Raw genomic sequence first — 18,912 nt, 5'->3', positions numbered from 1 at the left:
ACCATGTGCCCTCGGATAGCTGGAATAATTGTCTATTTAATACTTAAACTTAGGGCCTCTTGCAGAGTTTTTGTTCATGTCAGAGAGGGTTATTACCCCTTACTGCATGTGTTAGAGCGCATATGTCAACATTTTAATGTTAAAAACCTTTTTTCTCCCCCCTAACCTAGGGACAAACTCACAGCCCATGAGTAAAGTTATGGTCCTCAGCACATGCTTGTTAAATTCTCCAGCCTCACCAGGCTTTCAGTTACGGTGGCCAAGTGGGCACAAGTCCCTGATTCTGCCTGCTGTGGTTGGCGGGGGCAGGGAATGGGGTGAGAGCCATTCAGAGCCTTCCTCAGGAGATAGTCATCTCAGGCCTTGGCCCTGGCCCCTGTGCTTTGGAAGGCCATCAAGGATCAGGTGTCTGGAGAGGAAGAACGAGAGGAAGCGTGATGCAGAAGAAAAGAAAGGAGCCCACAGCAGATGAGCGGATAATCTAACATTGGCTGTCTTCCTCATAGCCAGTCTTCCCTCTTTCATACCTGCCTAGGATGCCTGCCCCCTTCCTCGGGCCTCCTTTGTTCTCTTCCTTTTAGAGGTCCCAAACCTATAGGCATGGCTCCCCATGACTGCCAAGTCAAACTAGCCCTTGCTATCCACCTGAGACTGAAAACCCTCACTTGTACCAACATACAGCACTTTGCTGTCAAGGTAACAGTCAGTAGATATTGCGATTACAAAGCATTCCAACTTTTGGGTTCCATTTCACAGGATATCCATCAACAGGGTGAATGTTTCATCCAGGGCCAACCACTTCCCAGCACACTCTTAGCTCTCAGAATCAGAAAACAACGGTTGATTTCATACACACCTCAGTAACACTGAAATTAGAATGGATTCCAGAAGGGATTTAGGGAACATCCATGCATCCGTTCTCCCCAAGTGTGCATATAATCCCAAGCAAGTCATCTGACGCTCCATAGAAATGCTTGTCTGTGATACCATTTGGCTTCTCCAGAGACTGGCTACCTCTATGTTTCTGTATGCTCCTAAGACCAGGGCAGACCTGCTCAGTGAGGTGGTGCTGGTCTTGGGTCCATTGTAACCCAAGGCAGGCATACTTCTGCTGTTGCCCAGAGAGGCACACCCCACCCCACATTAGACAGAACCCCGCCACTGACGAACAGTCGTCCTGAGGTTTCCCGCCACAAAAGCATACACCTGTGAGGCATAGGTTGCTGTATTTGCCGCCCCCTTGTGGGAACTTCTTTGGCTGAGCCCACTTTGTAAAACCCCAGTACTGGTGCTAAGTGCCAGCTTCTGCCTGTGTTCTAGGCTATTCTGTTTCCTAGACTTAGCCTGGGTTAGATGGTTTCATAGGAGCAGGGGCAGGAAACATGTATTGTGCCCCATGGCATAGCCTGGACTATGCAGTAACTTTCACAATGCCATGAATTTGAACTATCTTAGCTACCTGGTTTAAAAAAAAAAAAAAAGAAAGAAAAGAAAAGATAGGCAAATAACCCCCTGAGTATAGTCAAAGCTCTGAAGCACACAGTGCCCATTTATTCTTTTCTTTGATAGAGCTGGGTTGTTCTCAGTAGTTTTATGTGCGGCCTCTCGTATTAAGTTTCCTCGATTTGACTGCCATGTGGCAGTAATTTAAGCAGGAGCCTCTACAGCCCTGTAGTTCAACACACTGCCTGTGGATCAGCAGCACCAGCATCACTTGCAAGCTTATTGGAAATGTAGCATCTCAAGCCATCCCCCAGACACGCTGAATCAGATCTTTCAGCAAGATCCCAAGTGACTCATATGTGCACGAAATCTTGAGATGCCTTGCTTACAGAACCTAGAACCTTGTAGACAAAAGCGACCTGATAGAATCATAAAACCCTTGGGGTCTTTGAGCAAAATATGATATTTCCTAGGATATTTAGTCTAGACCATGCCAAGTCCTGATCCTAGCAGCTGAGTTTCATGACTTTTTTTTTTTTTTAGACACAGCATTATTAGAGTCCATATGTGGTCATAAACAAAGTACTCACATTTATGAAAAATATTAGCAAAGCGGGAAAACTAGAAAATAAGTCTCCAGTGTTCCCTTGTCTGTTCAATAGAACTGATCAAAATAAGAAAGTAGAAATCCGTTTTCTGTGAGAGGCTTTGTCACCTCGACCCCCCATTCTGTTCTCCTTCTAATGACATTCTCTTCTGTTTGGAGATATCGACGAGTGTCAGAATGGCCCTGTGTGCCAGCGCAATGCCGAGTGCATCAACACGGCGGGCAGCTTCCGCTGTGACTGCAAGCCCGGCTACCGCTTCACCTCCACCGGCCAGTGCAATGGTGAGTGACACCCCGCCGGCTGCCTGGGCCCGCCGATGGCCGGGCTTCATCCTGCTTCCCGTACCTGGCTGTTTTTGAGAAGGTCAGGTTGAAGAGTACGTGAGTTATGGTTTGGACTGCTGAGTTCTAGTAGCTAGACTAGCAAAAAGAAAATTGTTGAAATGTCTGAACACTTAAAGAGGCGATGTTTTTAAAACAAGAAATATATCCTGTGCCTACATAGATTTCATATTTGCCAATCTTCTGGCCTGCTGCAAACACCCCTTCCCACAAATACACACACACACGCACACACACACACACACACACAGTCCCCTGACCAGTATTCAGGGCCAAATACTGTTTTATTTCCTTTTACATAATCCCCCTTAGGGCGGGAAGTTGTCACCTTTCCAGCCTCACACCCCAATTCTAGACAGTGAACCTCTCCTGAGCAAGAATAACCTGCATAAACTAAGCAAAAAGGACCAAGAGCACCACTTTTGCTCCTAAACATCTAACAGAACTGAGGGCAACAAACATTAACAGCCTTTTATTAGCTATAAGTCACCTACAGTAAAATGAGAAACTGTCCCCTAGAGGATAGATTATTTCATTGTTCACTTTTGTCACAGTTGCGGTAGAAATAAGAGGGATGAGTTAGCTCAAATGTATGGTAAAGTTTTAAGTATCTGATGGCATCTTCTAGCCAGTGGCACCAAAATTAAAACACCGGTATTTCAGCCCAGAAACAAAATTACAGCTCAGAATGATTTTCATGTGAGTTTTTGAGTAATTATAAATCATTGTCTATTTAGCATGGAGGTCAGGAAGAATGTGTTATTTTGCTATGGTTCATTTCCCAAGGAGTTTCCTGGATATTTTATGCATTTGTGAATGAAACAACACAAGGGAACGTGGTCAGATTTTCCTTGGATTTCCTTGCCTACCAGTGACTAAGTGGTAGGAAGTGCACTGTTCTCTGTAGGGTATTTCGCATTGTTTTATGAGACCTTGGTGGGAAGAGGGTGTAATAGCAGAACAAAAACTCACTTTGAGAATCAAGGCTTGTTTTGTTGGGTTTAAAGGAACATGTGCAAGCGTTTAGCATTTTGTCAACAAAGCAGTTGTTATCCGTGTATTAAAAAAACAGGACAGGAAAAGTGGGGACGTCTCTGATATGAGTCACAATACCCTAGTGTAACTTGGCATTTATACCACTTCCCTGCATTTTGCTCTTAATTTATATTTCTTTGAAACTGGGCAGAATAATTCCGATCAAAATAAGGAATTGCTGATAATACAGAACGTGTCATTTCACACCATTTCACGCTCAGGTGAGAAGTGGGACAAGCTATTTATACATCAAGACAACACGTCCAACTAGGGCCTGCTGAAACTTAAGCCCTGCCATATTTTCTTGTAGAACATTAGCACAAATAAAACTCATCCATCACTAACCAGGGATAAGTACTGTGAGTGTGAGTGAGTGTTGTTTGTAGCCAAACTCACTTTCCCTCACTCATTGGGATCCTTGGAAGAAAGGGAATATACTTGAGTTTTGCTATTATTCAGCCTCTAGGGTGGACGACTTCACTCTGGAATTATCTTCACTTATGTCTTTTAAAATATGTTAAGATGTCTTCAAATGCTATCCCATGCGTGACATTTTTTCAAGCACACTGCAAAAATACCCCTCTTGCCCTGTGTTTAAGATGAAAAGAACCAAAATTTCCTTTCCATCATTAGATTTTTATTTGAATTCATAAGTACATCATTTCAAACCCCAAATCACAGCTGGCCATATTACCCACATTGTTGAGAGAATGAGTAGGTATCTAAGCCCAGGAGGCTAGTCCGACTTGAGGAGCTGTATATTTAGAGCAAATATAGCCCCCTTCTGAAATGTCTTGCGCAGCTAAAGGCAAGAGACATGTCCTTCCCTGCCACTTCCTCATGATCTCTGTCTGCTGTGTTGTTTCCCCCCCAAAACCCTGTTTAAACCTCCTGTCTCTGCCTCAGACATAATTTCCTGGGAGCTCAAATCCTGGTGCTTGTAGAAACCTAGTTTTCTGGTCTCCAGGCGAAGTGAACTTCACAATTAAGTTCTCTAAAATTGTAACTTTCTATTTTACCATTAGAACCTCTAAGTGCTCCATGTTTCCTTTTCTTAAAACCAACATGAAATGGCACTGTGGGAAAGAAAATTCCTAATTAGAATTTTCCTAATTCCTTCTCTAAGAAGATCCTTAGTGCACTCCATTTCCTGTGGGCCCCAGAGAGAAGACAGACCTAGTCCCTTGCATACTTGGAGATCCAGTACTCCCTGAGGGCGCCCAAGGTTCAGTCCAACTCTGGTAGGCTCTGAGACCCCTTCTTCAAAATCAGCTCCCTTTATAGAGCTTAGCAATGGAACTAAATTTCTTCTGCCTGTCCAGTTTGCTCATTTTAAATCCATTTTCTCCAATGGGAATGATCATAATTTGTTAGGTTAACAAGCACTTCTAGATAGCTCCTAAGCTGCTGTATCCCAATTTCTCCATTCAGATGATATATTCAAGCTCACTTGAGACTTTTCAATTGTATGGTGATTCATCAAGTCTAATGTTCTGTATATTGGAAGGAGGTAGTCATAAAAATGGCAGCCTGAGCACGTGAAATAGAGGGCAGATCTTCTCTTCGGGCATGAGCACAACTGCTCTGGGCAGCAAAAAGTGCCCATTCCCAGTTGCTGTCTGCTCAGTAGACAAGACAAGTCAACAGCGAGTTTGGATGATTCAGACGGAAGCAGGGTAATTGCTGTGCTTTACAGAATCTACACTCAAGTTGGCATTCTGCTGTTGGCTCTCTTTTATGACAGTTGGAAAACCAGGATGATACAGTGCTCTTCGGATGACACATGTCCTAAGCGTAGAGTCTTGAGAGCTTTAAAAAATTAAACTAGAGGCATTAAGTAGGCATGAGGTTATGTCCATTTGTAGATTCACCTAATAAATTCTTCCCCTCAGATCATCAGATTTCAGGAGAGCAACAAAGATTCAGTTGATGATAAATATAATTTAGAGCTTAAAGACTGGCAGAGGCAAGATGACAGGGCTTTCCTCTGAATGAATATGAATAAAAAGAAACATCATTAGGATTGTCAAGGGCTAAAAGGAGCCATGTGTACACATGAAGACTTGGTTGAGATGGAACAAAAAGTTGTAGGAGTAAGACAAAATGATGAAGTGAAACTTGAACAAGGGACAGCCTGGGTTGTCCACCAGGAAAACCTATCTTAGCAATGGGATTTGTTTGACTCTGATACAAATTGCCAAAGGAAGCCATGAAGGGTCCATGACTTGAGGCACCAAGTCTTGACTAGACAAAATACTTAACTCATTCCACAGTCTGTGATATCGCTGAGGCACATAATCAAACAGATTATCTCCCAGTTTGGATTCTTCTTCCCCATTTTAAATTTTCTCACCTTTCAGAACATTTTTTCCACCCCTTCATGAATTATTAACATACTCTGAATGTGCCCAGTAAATGAGAGTAAGTTTTAACTAATTTTGAGGTAAAAATAAATATAATGCCAGTATCTGTTCTACTGGCTTGGTTTAGAGCTAGGATCAATCCTGAGCATGATACCTAGAAGTAAGTTATGTAATGCAATTTTGTCTCCTAAGCTCTACCTAAGATACTTAACGATACTTTTTATCCACAGATCGCAATGAATGTCAAGAAATCCCCAATATTTGCAGCCATGGACAGTGTATTGACACAGTTGGAAGTTTTTATTGCCTTTGCCACACTGGTTTTAAAACAAATGCTGATCAAACCATGTGTTTGGGTGAGTGCGTGATTATCCTTTTGTTTTTAACTGATAGCCTGTTGAAAAATTCATTTGCATCTGAATACATAGAAAAGTTAATACTAAGCCTCCAGTATTAGTTTAGCTGTTTGTAAAATAAAAACACAAGCAGGCCTGTAGCATTAACATCCTTTGGTATTTAATCTTTGGCAATCTGAACATAATAAACCTCTTCCTTGATACTCATTTGGCTGCGAGGTCAGAAAAACTTTTGACGAAGGGAAAAACTGAGAAAAATATTAAGACAAAAAGTATTTTTTATTAATGTTAATAGCCTATTATTTTATGAAATCTGTGTGGGTTTGCCTTACTGGAATAGAATGCAGCTTTTGAGTGTTTGAATATGAGCATTTTTTGAGACGCGTCTATAGTTTGTCCCAGATCCTCAAAGGCAAATTTATAGATCCCACAAAGGCAAAACAAAACAAAACAAAACACATTGTTTCTAGGGGAAGAGAGCTCAAGATTTTAAACCTCTTCCCTCTTGCTTTCAGTATAAATCAGGATGCTGATTAGAATAAATTCCAAATATTAACCAATCATGTTCTCTCTTTTCCTCCTTCCTTTTTCTACTTTCAAGCACCATCCATTAAGTCTTTTGGGCACTCCATGAACATGATTCAGTTTCACAGCTGGAAAAAAAAGAAGAATCAATAGAATCATGTTTTAAGAGCTTAGCTTTCGCTGTAATTGGGTTCACCCATTAGGGCACCTTCTTATAAGGTTTTGTCTTCTTCAGAACAGATAACCGGTTTTAAATTAAAGGAGTATCAGCAGCCCTGCTTGTTCCTGGGAAGCTTACCCCTGCAGAGCAGTGACACCCTGCACTAACAGTCTTTTTTCCTCTTCCATCTGGATTGTCTGGAACCCTCTATCAAGGAGCCTGCCCTACAGAAGAATTTCACTAGCTTGGCTAAAAACGAATCAGACAGCAGCTGTTGATTGTTGGCAGCGTGACTCATCTGAGTGCGGTCCTGCAGCCCCTCCCCCCCCCCCCCAGCACACACACATGGGATTACTTTGGGGTCAGCAAGAGCTTTCTGGTTTAGGATCACGGAACTTGTCTTCATGTCCCAAGTTTGAAAGGAAAGGAAACCCTAACTCTGAGCACTGCATTTGATCACGGAACTTGTCTTCATGTCCCAAGTTTGAAAGGAAAGGAAACCCTAACTCTGAGCACTGCATTTGGCTAACCTGAGGTGGTGTCTTCCGCTCCCGGAACCTCCCTGCCTGGGCCCTCGCCTGCCTCGTTCCGCCTCACCCCCTCCCGCAAACCGGCAAAATCAACTTGCTTTCATTTTAATTTTTTATTTCCTCCTTGATATAATGTACACCTGCTCTATAAGAAAGAGGCAGGTTGCTGTGGTGCAACGCAAAGACAAAGAAGATGCCAAAATAGCTTTATAAAATAGAAAAGTCATAGACCAGTAAAAAGACAAATAATAACACAAGGGTGTATCAGGAGAGCCCCATTAAGTGCCATCACTTTGGCATGGTTTGGGGGGGTGAGATAAGTCACCAGTAGTGGGAGTAGTCGTGGGCTCTTAGGGGTGGACTGTGAAGAAGGAAGAGATGTCGAAAACATCAGGTGAGTTAGAAACCTGATTTATTTTGTTGCTGATTTCAGGGTAATATTAGGTGACTCACTGCTTTTTGGTAAACTGGAGTGAGAATCTTAAAGGCTGAAGTTTGCCAAAGGTGGCAGCAAATCAAGACCCAGATGCGCACAGAATTTTCCATTTCCAAATGAAAATATTTGAGAAAAGTGGCAAGGGTGGAGAATTCTAGAAGTAAATAGAGTAAAATAATTCTTGTCCAGTTCTCATGTCCTTAGCTTGCCTCTTTCCACATGCCAACCAAGGAAATGGTTTATTCCCAGGGTTTAGATCCTCGGCTCGTGCTGATGGCTCACGGGGAGCTGCCACTGGTCAAGATGTTCTTAGCCTGTGCCTGACGCATTGTGAACCCCACAATGCCCTTAACCCCCAGGTAGCCACTCACATCTTCTTCTGTTAACGGCCATGCTTCTCTGTGCCCATTGTTCCTACTAGACATAAATGAGTGTGAGCGAGACGCCTGTGGGAATGGAACTTGCCGCAACACCATCGGGTCCTTCAACTGCCGCTGCAACCACGGCTTCATCCTTTCCCACAACAACGACTGCATAGGTGTGTCTGCAAACCGGTGGGCGCCGAAGGAAGGCCGTTTCATCTGCGCTCTTTGCAATTAGCAGCCTCTCTGGGGTGCCAGCCGGTTTTCTTAAATACATGCCCTCTAATGCATAACACTTAGTTAAGGCAGTTGTCAAATATAATGTCCTAAGTAAATGTCAAATAGACTAACTACAGCCATGACTTTTATTAAAATACCTCATTAGCAGCTATAATTTTTATATGTACTGTACTGTGAATTCAATACATTTTTAAATAAATTGAATCAATGACGTCTTAAAACATACAAGTGATTTTTTGTATAGAAATTCATAATTCAGGAATTACGTGGGCCTACTTGTCTCAATGTTTCACTAGACCCTCTCTTGAAAGAAGTCAATTATTGAATCTATAAAATCCTCCCTATAAAACCTGCTATGTTATTTATAACATGCAAGTTGGATGTTTGCAGATTAATGATCCAAATTTTATATCATGCTAGAGGCTAATTTTATACACTTCTAATTACGAGAATACTAATACCCTCAGCTGTACTGCGTATTAGGAATTCAGTTTTAGCTTTTAAAAATGAAGCATAAAGGAAGATCAAAGTGAAACTGATACAAAGTTCTAATATAAATTATCAATCTCTAATAGAATAGTGTAATCTTGTTAGGTTTTGATAGGCGAGTAAAGCCAGGTGTATTGTTAGAAACTAGATCTTTATGGGAATTTTTAATGCTTGGCTGTGCCAGCAAAGGCCACTGAAACTTAGAAGAAGTATTTCTCCCTTTAAAGGTTTTGATCATTGCTGGAATTATGACATTTTCTTTGGAATATATCAAAGGATATTTTTTTGGCAGATGTTGATGAATGTGCAACTGGCAATGGGAACCTTTGCAGAAATGGCCAATGCATCAACACGGTGGGGTCCTTCCAGTGTCGATGCAATGAGGGCTATGAGGTGGCTCCAGATGGCAGGACCTGTGTGGGTAAGTGTGGTCTCATTAGCAGCTGTAATTTTTATATGTACCCTCCATGTACCATCCGAAGAATGCTCCTGGAGATGAAAGGATCCTGCAGGCCCTATCACCATGCTTCCTTCAGAAGCCTCAAGGGAAAAACATCCGAGGAGAATTACACTAATCCTACCTGTAGACTGTGTGTGTGCGTGTGTGTGAGAGAGAGAGAGAGAGAGAGAGATAGGACACATTTCTCTGTTATGTTTTTAAAATTAAGTTATTGCATTTGCAGGGAACAGTTAAATTGTTACATTTAACAGAAACTTAAATTGTCCCATAAGCAATTGTCATTTTCTTTCTTATATTTCTTTTCTTTAAAATAGCTTTGTGGAAAGCTCTTACACAGTCTTTGGGTGCGCTCAAAAATCTGCATTCCCACTGACTTTTCACATGCTACACTTTTCTGGAAATACTTAATTTGTGATAGGTCACATAAAACATGGTTGGTCTACTGCACACTTCTGAAAGCTGATAGAGCTTCTTTTTATTGAGTCGTTAATTTTTCTCCATGGTAGTTTTATGAATTTCTTTCATTTGATTCCAGTTTCTTGAAATTTTAATTGCTTGATGAAAATCATGTCAATGGGAACCTCTTCTTTCTTTTTCCCTTTTCTTTGCAGATATCAACGAATGTCTTCTAGAACCTGGAAAATGTGCACCAGGCACCTGTCAAAACTTGGACGGGTCCTACAGATGCATTTGTCCCCCTGGATACAGTCTACAGAATGACAAGTGCGAAGGTAAGAGTGGGAAGACTGTCAGTGTTCGTTACTGCACTGGCATTCTCCAAGTCAGGTTTTATGATGGTGTGCTGGTGTCTTCATTTTGGTATACTTTATCAGAAACAGATCCAAGAGCAGAGGGTCTGACTTACGTTCTTGCACTCAAATGATGAGACAAGAACATCCAATTCTCACGCTGATATCTGATGACACTGTTTTGCTCTGTGCATATGGGTGGTCATATGGCCCTGACTCTTTTCCAATGTGCTTTTATGCAACTTGTAAAAAATCCTGGATTACATATTTTTAAGTGCCAACAGGTTGCAACTAAAAATAGCTTCCTGATTCCAGCTAAAATCTTTAAGTGACCACATTCAAGGTTAGATGAATGTGGCCATATAATTTGTCTATGTTGTTTTGACCTATAGAGCGGTGAAAATGTGTTACTACAAATAAATTCTCAGCAAATTTTATAGTACTGCATTCCTCAATACATATGTCATTGAACTAAATGAAGGACATTAAATGCCAGAACTTCATAACTAGGCTGAAAGGATTTTTAAGAAGTCACCTAGTCCGGGGTGCCTGGGTGGCTCAGTTGGTTAAGCGACTGCCTTCGGCTCAGGTCATGATCCTGGAGTCCCGGGATCGAGTCCCACATCGGGCTCCCTGCTCAGCAGGGAGTCTGCTTCTCCCTCTGACCCTCTTCCCTCTCATGCTCTCTAGCTCTCATTCTCTCTCTCTCAAATAAATAAATAAATAAAATCTTAAAAAAAAAAGAAGTCACCTAGTCCATGCTCCCACGTTTAAATAGGTCTGTATCTAATCCATAATGAGTAAGAATTTTCTCCACTTTTAATGCCATGGAGAAACTTTATTATATATACAGTTTAAATCATAGTCAAGTGATAATATTCTAAATGGAAACAGTTTATCAAAATTAGTCCAGCATACGAATTATTATAAGTGTTATTTTACTTTTACTAAAGATCAGCCTTATTTACTCCATAACTAATGCAGAATTCCCCTAAGATGAACAGAAGGGAAATGTATAGACAGAAAAATGACTTCCCGATACTGAATAATGTGCCCATTCCACCATCCTTGCCCCTATCCTTATGAAGTAGTCACCTATAGGTTAATTTCTTAAAGAGAAAGAATCCTAACGGCAATGACAAAAACAACAACGAAAAGAAATACTTGAGCATTTTTACAAAAGTTGGCCTTTCTCTTAAGAAAAGTTTGGATGTGGAGCAATGAATCATGGAACACTACATCAAAAACTAATGATGTAATGTATGGTGATTAACATAACAATTAAAAATTTTTTAAAAAAAGAAAAGTTTGGATGTGGGAGTGGAGGGCACGTGGGAATGGAGTCATTCAGTCGTCAGCAGCAGCTCAGATGCGTTAATATACCACAAGCAACATGATGCAATTATAAAGGCACTGTAATAACATAAGAGTGATGAAGAGATTGGTTTTGCCCTAAACAGGAAGATAATCACTTTGAGTTGCACATTTCGAGAATACCTATTGTGTGGTATTTACAATACTGTCAAGATAATGGAATTAATTTCCTAACTTCCTCTTAGTTGGACCTTGTTGGAGGGAACTCATATAATACGAATACATCTTGATGTAGGTAGCACTCTTTGCACAAATGCAAAAATAAAGAGCCCCATGATATAAGAGATACATGTTTTGTTGGAAAAAAAAAAAAAGGTATTTCCATAAAAATAACATGGCTCAGAATCAAGACTTACCTCTTTTTTACTACAAATTCCTGCTGAAAATCAGAGGAAAAGATAGATAAATCTGTTGGAAAGAGTGCCATACTTTTCCCATACATAGGGTGATCATGTATTTATTGACCAAACCTAGACAGTTTTAAGGAGGACACTATTAATAATGAGGCCGGGACAACAAGCATAAGCTAGGACTCTCCTAGGAAAACTAGGGCATATGGTTACTCAAGCCATTCAAACTTCACTGTAGACCATCTTTAATCAGCCCTTCCTAGGGTTAAAGTATATTAATATGCTAAAGGAAACATCACAATTATAAGTGTATCAAATTCCTATTATCTATATGATGAAAGAAAAACTAGCTTCTACAAGAAAGACATTTTTGTGTCTTGAGAAAAACTAACCTGCAAACGAGAGTTAGGAAGGAACCCCATCTTCTGTGATATCTTTAGTTTACGCTGCACAAGATTATTTTCATGAGTGTTATTATTCTTGTAAAATTCATAGTTTTAGGGCCCTAGCACACAGTGTTGGGGAAAGCACTGCGGATGGATGGAGGGGAATAAATTTTTGTTTCAAAGACCTGGATCTCTTACTAATTTATTGTCAACACAATTAAAATTTCAAGCTTCTGCTTCCTATGCAGTGGTGAAGTCAGACCCTGGAGTTTCTTGCTTTCCTAGCTTACGGTGGTAGAAAATTACCTTTTCTAATTAGCCAGGCATCTGAGTCTGGGTAAGAGATGTTTCTCACTGTATCCCCTAGAAGGCACTTGCAGATTCCCTTTTTACAACAAGAATTTTCAAGATTACTTTTTAAAAAGATATCAGAGCTTAGAAGTCCACTAACAGCATAATGATCCAGGAAAACTCTTCATTATTCCGAGAGTTTTGAAACTCAGTTGCACTTTGTACTTCCACACTTTGCATTATTTGAGGGTGTCTCCATTGTGTTTTGACTTTGACACATGTAATTCTTTTAGATATTGATGAGTGTGTGGAAGAGCCAGAAATCTGTGCCTTGGGCACATGCAGTAACACTGAAGGCAGCTTCAAATGTCTGTGTCCAGATGGGTTCTCCTTGTCCTCCACTGGAAGAAGGTGCCAAGGTAACTGCCTTTGAAGGCTTTAGACTTTCATTACTCTGTGTTTATTTGTTGTGGTTTCATTTTCTTAAACATGGCAAAGCTTTGATTCTTTGTGAAAGAGAAGATGGAGAGTTTTCATTCACCCAGAGGTCTAATGATTACCATATGTCAGAAAGTTCATTTTTACTTTTAAAGTTGAAAACTCATCCATCAAGTTCTGGTTGCTTGTATAACAACTGTCCTGGTCCTTAAACCTATCTCTCCCCCTACGAACACAGATGCTGATAGGTCAGTCAGTGGGGGATCAGCCATGAGCCACTGACTACTGCAAAGCCTGGGGAAAGTTCAGCTCCATGGTCTCTGCCTCTGAAGAAGCAACTCGGTATAAATGTGGGCCAAAATCTAGACTCTCAGTCAGAAGAAGACAGATTAATCCATATGCTTCCAGGATATAGCGCCCATCACTTACATCACAAATTTTCTAAGAAAACAGAAAAATAAATTTGAACTGACCTGGACTCTTGCTGGGACATAGTCTGTTTTCAGGACTAATACTTGTGAACTTAAAAAAAAAAAAGAAGCCTGAACTTAAGCCTAACACAATATATTATATCCCAGAAAACTTTAGATTTTAGTAAACAATGCAATGGTGTGTATCTATCCATTTATACATACTGGCTTAATGAATTTAGAACAAAAAACCCCACACAGACACACATATTTCTCCCCTCTACCTCTGTGTTCTGTTGTTGTTTGTCATTTTATTGTTCAGGGTTTTTTTCTTGGTTATTTTGTTTTGTTTTGTTTTGTTTTGGTTCTGTATTACCAAATAAAAGGCAATGGATATCATTTCAGATTCCAAAAATTGGGTTTGGGGTCTCAGATCTGCCATCTGTAGCCTAGGGCAAATCAGTTGGATCCTTTGGAAGTTCAATTTCCTCATTTTAAACAACCGTAATAATACCTGCCCAACCAATCATATTAAATAAGTAACAAAGCTTTGTTAGTTTCTGAGTTGTTCATAGACTCTTGTTATTCTCCTGATTTAACTTTTTGCCTTCCTTTCAACTAGTCCTTTTGTTACTCAATATTTAGAAGTGTGAAGGGGGAGCTGAGAATTCTCTGGTTGGTCTGATCTCATAGGTCGCTGTCAGAAGCCCACGTGGATTTCAGGCTTGTGGGTGGGGTGAGACTTGATTCAAGCAGATACTCTGTTATGGTACAGACCAAGCCAGATAAATTCTAAGTCCTACTCCCTTGTTTTTGTGTGCCTTTGGCTTGGCCCAGGTTTGGAAAGAAAGCAGTGAGAAACCAGGTGTGAATCTGCCGATGTGGCAGACCAGAGGAAACTCATAGGCTATTAATTCAATTTGCACTGGCCTGTCACAGAGCAAGCTAACGCTGCAGGAAGAATCAGCCCAGCTGTGAGCAGCCTTGCCACATGCTCAGCTCCAAGAGGCAGAGCCAGAATTGAGGAATGCAAGCAGGGAAGGGGACTTTTGTAGTTCTGATGAAATTTCAAAGGTCATTAAGGGCTCTTTGTAGATGGACTGGGAAACAGGCATCCTAGTGAGTCCTAGTGCAAGTGTGTGGGCAAGCACAGCTCTCTTTCCCATTGCGAGGCACCTTTGATTCATAAACCAAATCTAGAGAATCACCACAGGCAAATGTAAATCTCCCACAGGGCACAAATTTTCCTGAAGCCAGGGAATTAAGAGCTGGGTTTTACTTATAAGGTGACAAATTAGGAGTCAGGCTTCTATTGCCCATGAAATGAGAAAATTCCATAGAACCACAGGTAATGTTTTTGAAGGAACAATTGTGATAAGACTCAGCTGAACAGATCCCGGTACCTGAAAGCCACAGATATAAATGGGCCACTCCCACTTACAAAGTTCAGTGAAGGGGAGTTTGTCACTTAGGCTCACTGTAAACTTCCTGTGTTTGAGCCTGTGTAATGGCTAGATTTTTTTCTTTTTCAGGAGGCGGGATGGTAGAGTGGTAGTGGGGAGACAAGGCTGCTTTATGGAACAGGGTCATAAAAGGAAAAGAGAATGTATCTAGATTTAAAAGAAACATTATAAGCTGGAAGACAACAGAGACAATTGAATTTTAATATATTTGTTGAGACATTTTTGTGAGGAGTCACTACATTATACCTTAAGATAGTTATAGATATAGATAATAAACATAGAACATTGTATGTGACAATGAACTTGAAGAATAAATCAAAGAGTGTCCTTCAAGAAACTATAATCTGTTAAAAGCAAATATTTGGATGGCAGACATGCCACAGGATGAAGAGTGGCTTTTATTGCACTTGACTTTCAGAAGAGTAGTTTTCCGAAAGGTGCCTGTTAAGTCCTAGTTCTCACAGGTGTGGAAGGAGAGTAAAAACTAGCAAGAAAATGTATCTGGAAGAGTCGGTTGAAGAAGGTGAACAAATTCATTGGGGAAGAAGGCCAACTGAGTTTGACTTACTAGAGCCTGGTAAATATGAGTGAGTGAGTGATTGTTATTTTTACTTTAATTCATGAAAATTTTTCCTTCTGTGATCTTTGACAACTCAGTTATTCTTACATTGTCTCCTTTGTCATGAACTAAAAGCTCTGAAATTGTCTTACCAGAAATGCATCAGTGGCTGTAAGAATATGTCATAATATGCCACCTAGGGTTGAGAAACAGTGACAGGAGAGAGCATACCTGATCATAAAGAAAGAAAGGGGAATTGTACAAAATGGGTATGAAAGCATTTCCTTAAAACCTGCAGATTTTAGCCTCTGTGTATCTAGAGAGGAGTCTGCAAGGCTTTAGACGTCAAATCTGAGGGAAAACACTCCAGGCTTTTGGATGAGCTCATTTTTTAGAGCCACCCAATTTGCTCTATAAGAAATGGTAGAGTCCATTTCCAAAATTATGTCAAGCAATGTTGGAGAATTTTGTAGCAACTAGATCCCATCTTCCATGTTGTCACCAAAAAATAATTGATATTAAAGAAATACCTTCTTTCAAAAAAAGGTTATCCTGCCTCCTATCCACCCATCTCCCTGCCCTCCTCTTTACCTTCTCTCTGTTGAGCTAAACAACCTTCTGCATCTTGCCTGTGTGTGCACACACACACGTACAAAATCTGCAGAGAGCTCCGTGTGCATTTTGTAGACAGCGACTACATCAGTAGCTGCTTCAGCAAATGACCACTATTGTCGTGTTTTTGCCAGTCCACAAAATTGCCACATCTTTATTTACTCTATGCCTGGAATCAGGGGTTTTGGTTTCCGGGCTTAGGGGACCCAGAATAAACAACATAGTGTGATAGCACAGTAAGTACCAGAACTGGGAGGTCTACCTTAACCTAGTACACTCGCTAAATGCTATCCAAAACACACAAACACAGCTGTCAATGCAGGGGTCTTGTGAATGATTCCACTTCTGAATGTCCCCACCCTGAAGTCACTGATGATGTCAGTTTTGAAATGTGATAGTGTTGGATTTTGTTATTCACATCAGGTTATTTTGGAAAATTCGCTGAAATGAGAAATAAAGTGAAAGCCGTATAGATGTATTCATCAGATCTTACTAAAAAGTCACCTATGGCTTTAAAGATCTGAGCCCAATTTCTGTCATAGTCACTTATGTTACAGTCTTCCTATTATAATGAAAAGGGAACACATTTAACAGGATGGATTGTTTCTTATTCAGTATTATACAGTAATGATGCGGTAGGAAAGGATCTAAAGGGTCTCCTGGATTTATGCTGCAGATTTGCGAATGAGCTACTGTTACGCAAAGTTTGAAGGAGGAAAATGTTCATCACCCAAATCCAGAAATCACTCCAAACAGGAATGCTGCTGTGCCTTGAAGGGAGAAGGTTGGGGTGATCCCTGTGAGCTGTGCCCCACTGAACCTGATGGTAGGTCCACCGTCTGCATTTCTCTTTGGACCCTTCATAGGGCCGACTGGTTATGACATAAGAAGGGTTGTACCTAGGCCTTCAGGAAAGATAAGACAATTTAACTCTAAGTCTACATAAAATATTCATTAAGATTATTTTAACTCAGGAGCTGGGTAGTTATTTTCTTCCGAAATGTGCTATGAATCGGAGCTGCCCAAGTAGTAGGCACTCCAACTCTGGGAGCCTTGTTCACTTTCCCTGGTATCAGGGCTTTTCTCGTTCATTGTTTCCCGATATGTGCAGCATGTGGCAATCTGGCCACCACACGTTGTGTGGGAAGCAGCCTGTAGCTAATTGCCATTGGTCTGTCTACTAACAAGTGTTCATCTGTACCGCAGAGGCCTTCCGCCAGATCTGTCCCTACGGAAGTGGCATCATTGTGGGGCCTGATGATTCTGCAGTTGGTAAGTGGCCTGCGCTGGATTCCCAGCATTTCTTAATATTCTTAACCAGCCTCTTCCCTGCCCTTTATCCAGCCGTTCTTCCTTTTATTTTTTTTTAAAGATTTATTTATCTATTTATTTATTTGAGAGAGAGAGCGTGCGCATGAGCAGGGGGAGGAGCAGAGGGAGAGGGAGAGAGAGAATCTCAAGCAGACTCCCCACTGAGTGCAGAGCCCGACATGGGGCTCCACCTCGTGACCCTGAGATCATGACCTGAGCAGAAATCAAGAGTCAGACGCTCAACCGCCTGAGCCACCCAGACACCGCTCCAGCTGTTCTTATTTATCCACACTTACCTTGTAAAATAAAGCTCTACTTTTCATTTAGATACCAATTATATTATTGTACTGTATGGTAATATTGTAATCTTAGATATTTCATTGATTGGATGCTGAAATGATCATAGTTTACCTTTGTGTTTAAAAAACAGTACCTTGTTATTCACTAATTTTTTTCTCCTTTGCATAAGATATGGATGAGTGCAAAGAACCTGATGTCTGTAAACATGGGCAGTGCATCAATACGGACGGCTCCTACCGCTGCGAGTGTCCCTTTGGCTACATTCTGGAAGGGAATGAATGTGTCGGTGAGTAATAAATCTGTTTCTTCCAGAGGGATTTTCCAACTTCGAAATTAGGCCATAGAGCTTTCACACTAGGAAGCATAAGTACCAGGATTGGGACAGAAGTAAGTTTTGTGCATTCATTCATGCATCATTCATCTGCAGTACTAGTTGAGTGCCCCATGTCCCACGCTCTTTGTCTACAGCAGTGACCCAAGCCAACATGTCTCTTCCTTGCATGGACCTTACAGTCTATTGGGGAAGACACTGGATACATCTGAAGACATGGTGGAAAGGAAAACATTATCGTCTATTTTTTAAATTAAAAAAAAATTAATGGTCATAATCTCATTCTCTCAATATGTAAAATACAACATTCATCCAGATTTTATTACATTTAGTAATGTGAAAGGCTATGTACATAGTGTAAACTCCTCTTGTTTTTGCTCTCTTATTAAAATTTCAAAGAGTGGCGATGCCTGACCTTTGACCTCTTGATGCCTGCTAACACAAAATTGAATCCAAGTTTTATATCTGTCCCTCTCAAATTTCACCCGCAGCTATTACCATGAAGCGTAAGCAAATTCCTTAGTCTTTCTAGGCCTTAGAATGGCATATTATACAAATAGATTAACTTATTCCTAATTACCCTGCAGCTCTAAAACTCAATGATAATGTGATTTTTATGAACTCAAAAGAGATATAATATTCTGGACAGTGAAATGCAATTTCATAGCAAAACCAAAGCGAAGTTGTCAATGTTTTCTCTTCGGAATCTTCAGTTAGTGTTCCTGTGTGCATGCTAAATGAGCCTGCTCACCGAAGTCTCTCTACCACAGCCTCTTGCCTTCCCTGTTTGACTCAGAACCCAACAGAAGATGTAACCCTGATGATAGTCCATCACTAGTCCATATCCTAAAGAACTAAGATTACAATGTTATTTCTCAAAAATTTCCCTTTCCCAAAGGAAGACACTCTCCCCCCAGGAAATGTGTCAGAAGAACAGTCAGGATTCTAGATGGATGGGTTGGGAGGCATAGATATTTTTTAGTCCTCCTA

The 18,912-nt window shown here is 40.8% G+C and overlaps 1 protein-coding gene across 2 annotated transcripts in view; it reads left to right on the top strand.

Moving 5' to 3' along the window:
• Window positions 1–18,912, top strand: part of FBN1 (fibrillin 1) — a 224,411-nt gene that overhangs the window by 182,466 nt on the left and 23,033 nt on the right. For both annotated transcript variants that reach the window (XM_073876962.1, XM_025884184.2), the window contains 9 exons: window positions 2,210–2,332; window positions 6,021–6,146; window positions 8,219–8,335; window positions 9,181–9,309; window positions 9,960–10,079; window positions 12,792–12,917; window positions 16,657–16,806; window positions 17,187–17,252; window positions 17,761–17,877. In XM_073876962.1, coding sequence (XP_073733063.1) covers window positions 2,210–2,332; window positions 6,021–6,146; window positions 8,219–8,335; window positions 9,181–9,309; window positions 9,960–10,079; window positions 12,792–12,917; window positions 16,657–16,806; window positions 17,187–17,252; window positions 17,761–17,877 — 1,074 coding nt within the window. The remainder of the gene's footprint in view (window positions 1–2,209; window positions 2,333–6,020; window positions 6,147–8,218; window positions 8,336–9,180; window positions 9,310–9,959; window positions 10,080–12,791; window positions 12,918–16,656; window positions 16,807–17,186; window positions 17,253–17,760; window positions 17,878–18,912) is intronic.

Source organism: Callorhinus ursinus, unplaced genomic scaffold (assembly GCF_003265705.2).
Source record: "Callorhinus ursinus isolate GAN/ISIS: 27379988/994484 unplaced genomic scaffold, GSC_fseal_2.0 scaffold25, whole genome shotgun sequence".
In the NCBI taxonomy this organism is placed as follows: Eukaryota; Metazoa; Chordata; class Mammalia; order Carnivora; family Otariidae; genus Callorhinus; species Callorhinus ursinus.
The sequence above is the reverse complement of the archived record's forward strand: the minus strand, read 5'-3'. Positions and strand labels throughout refer to the sequence as shown.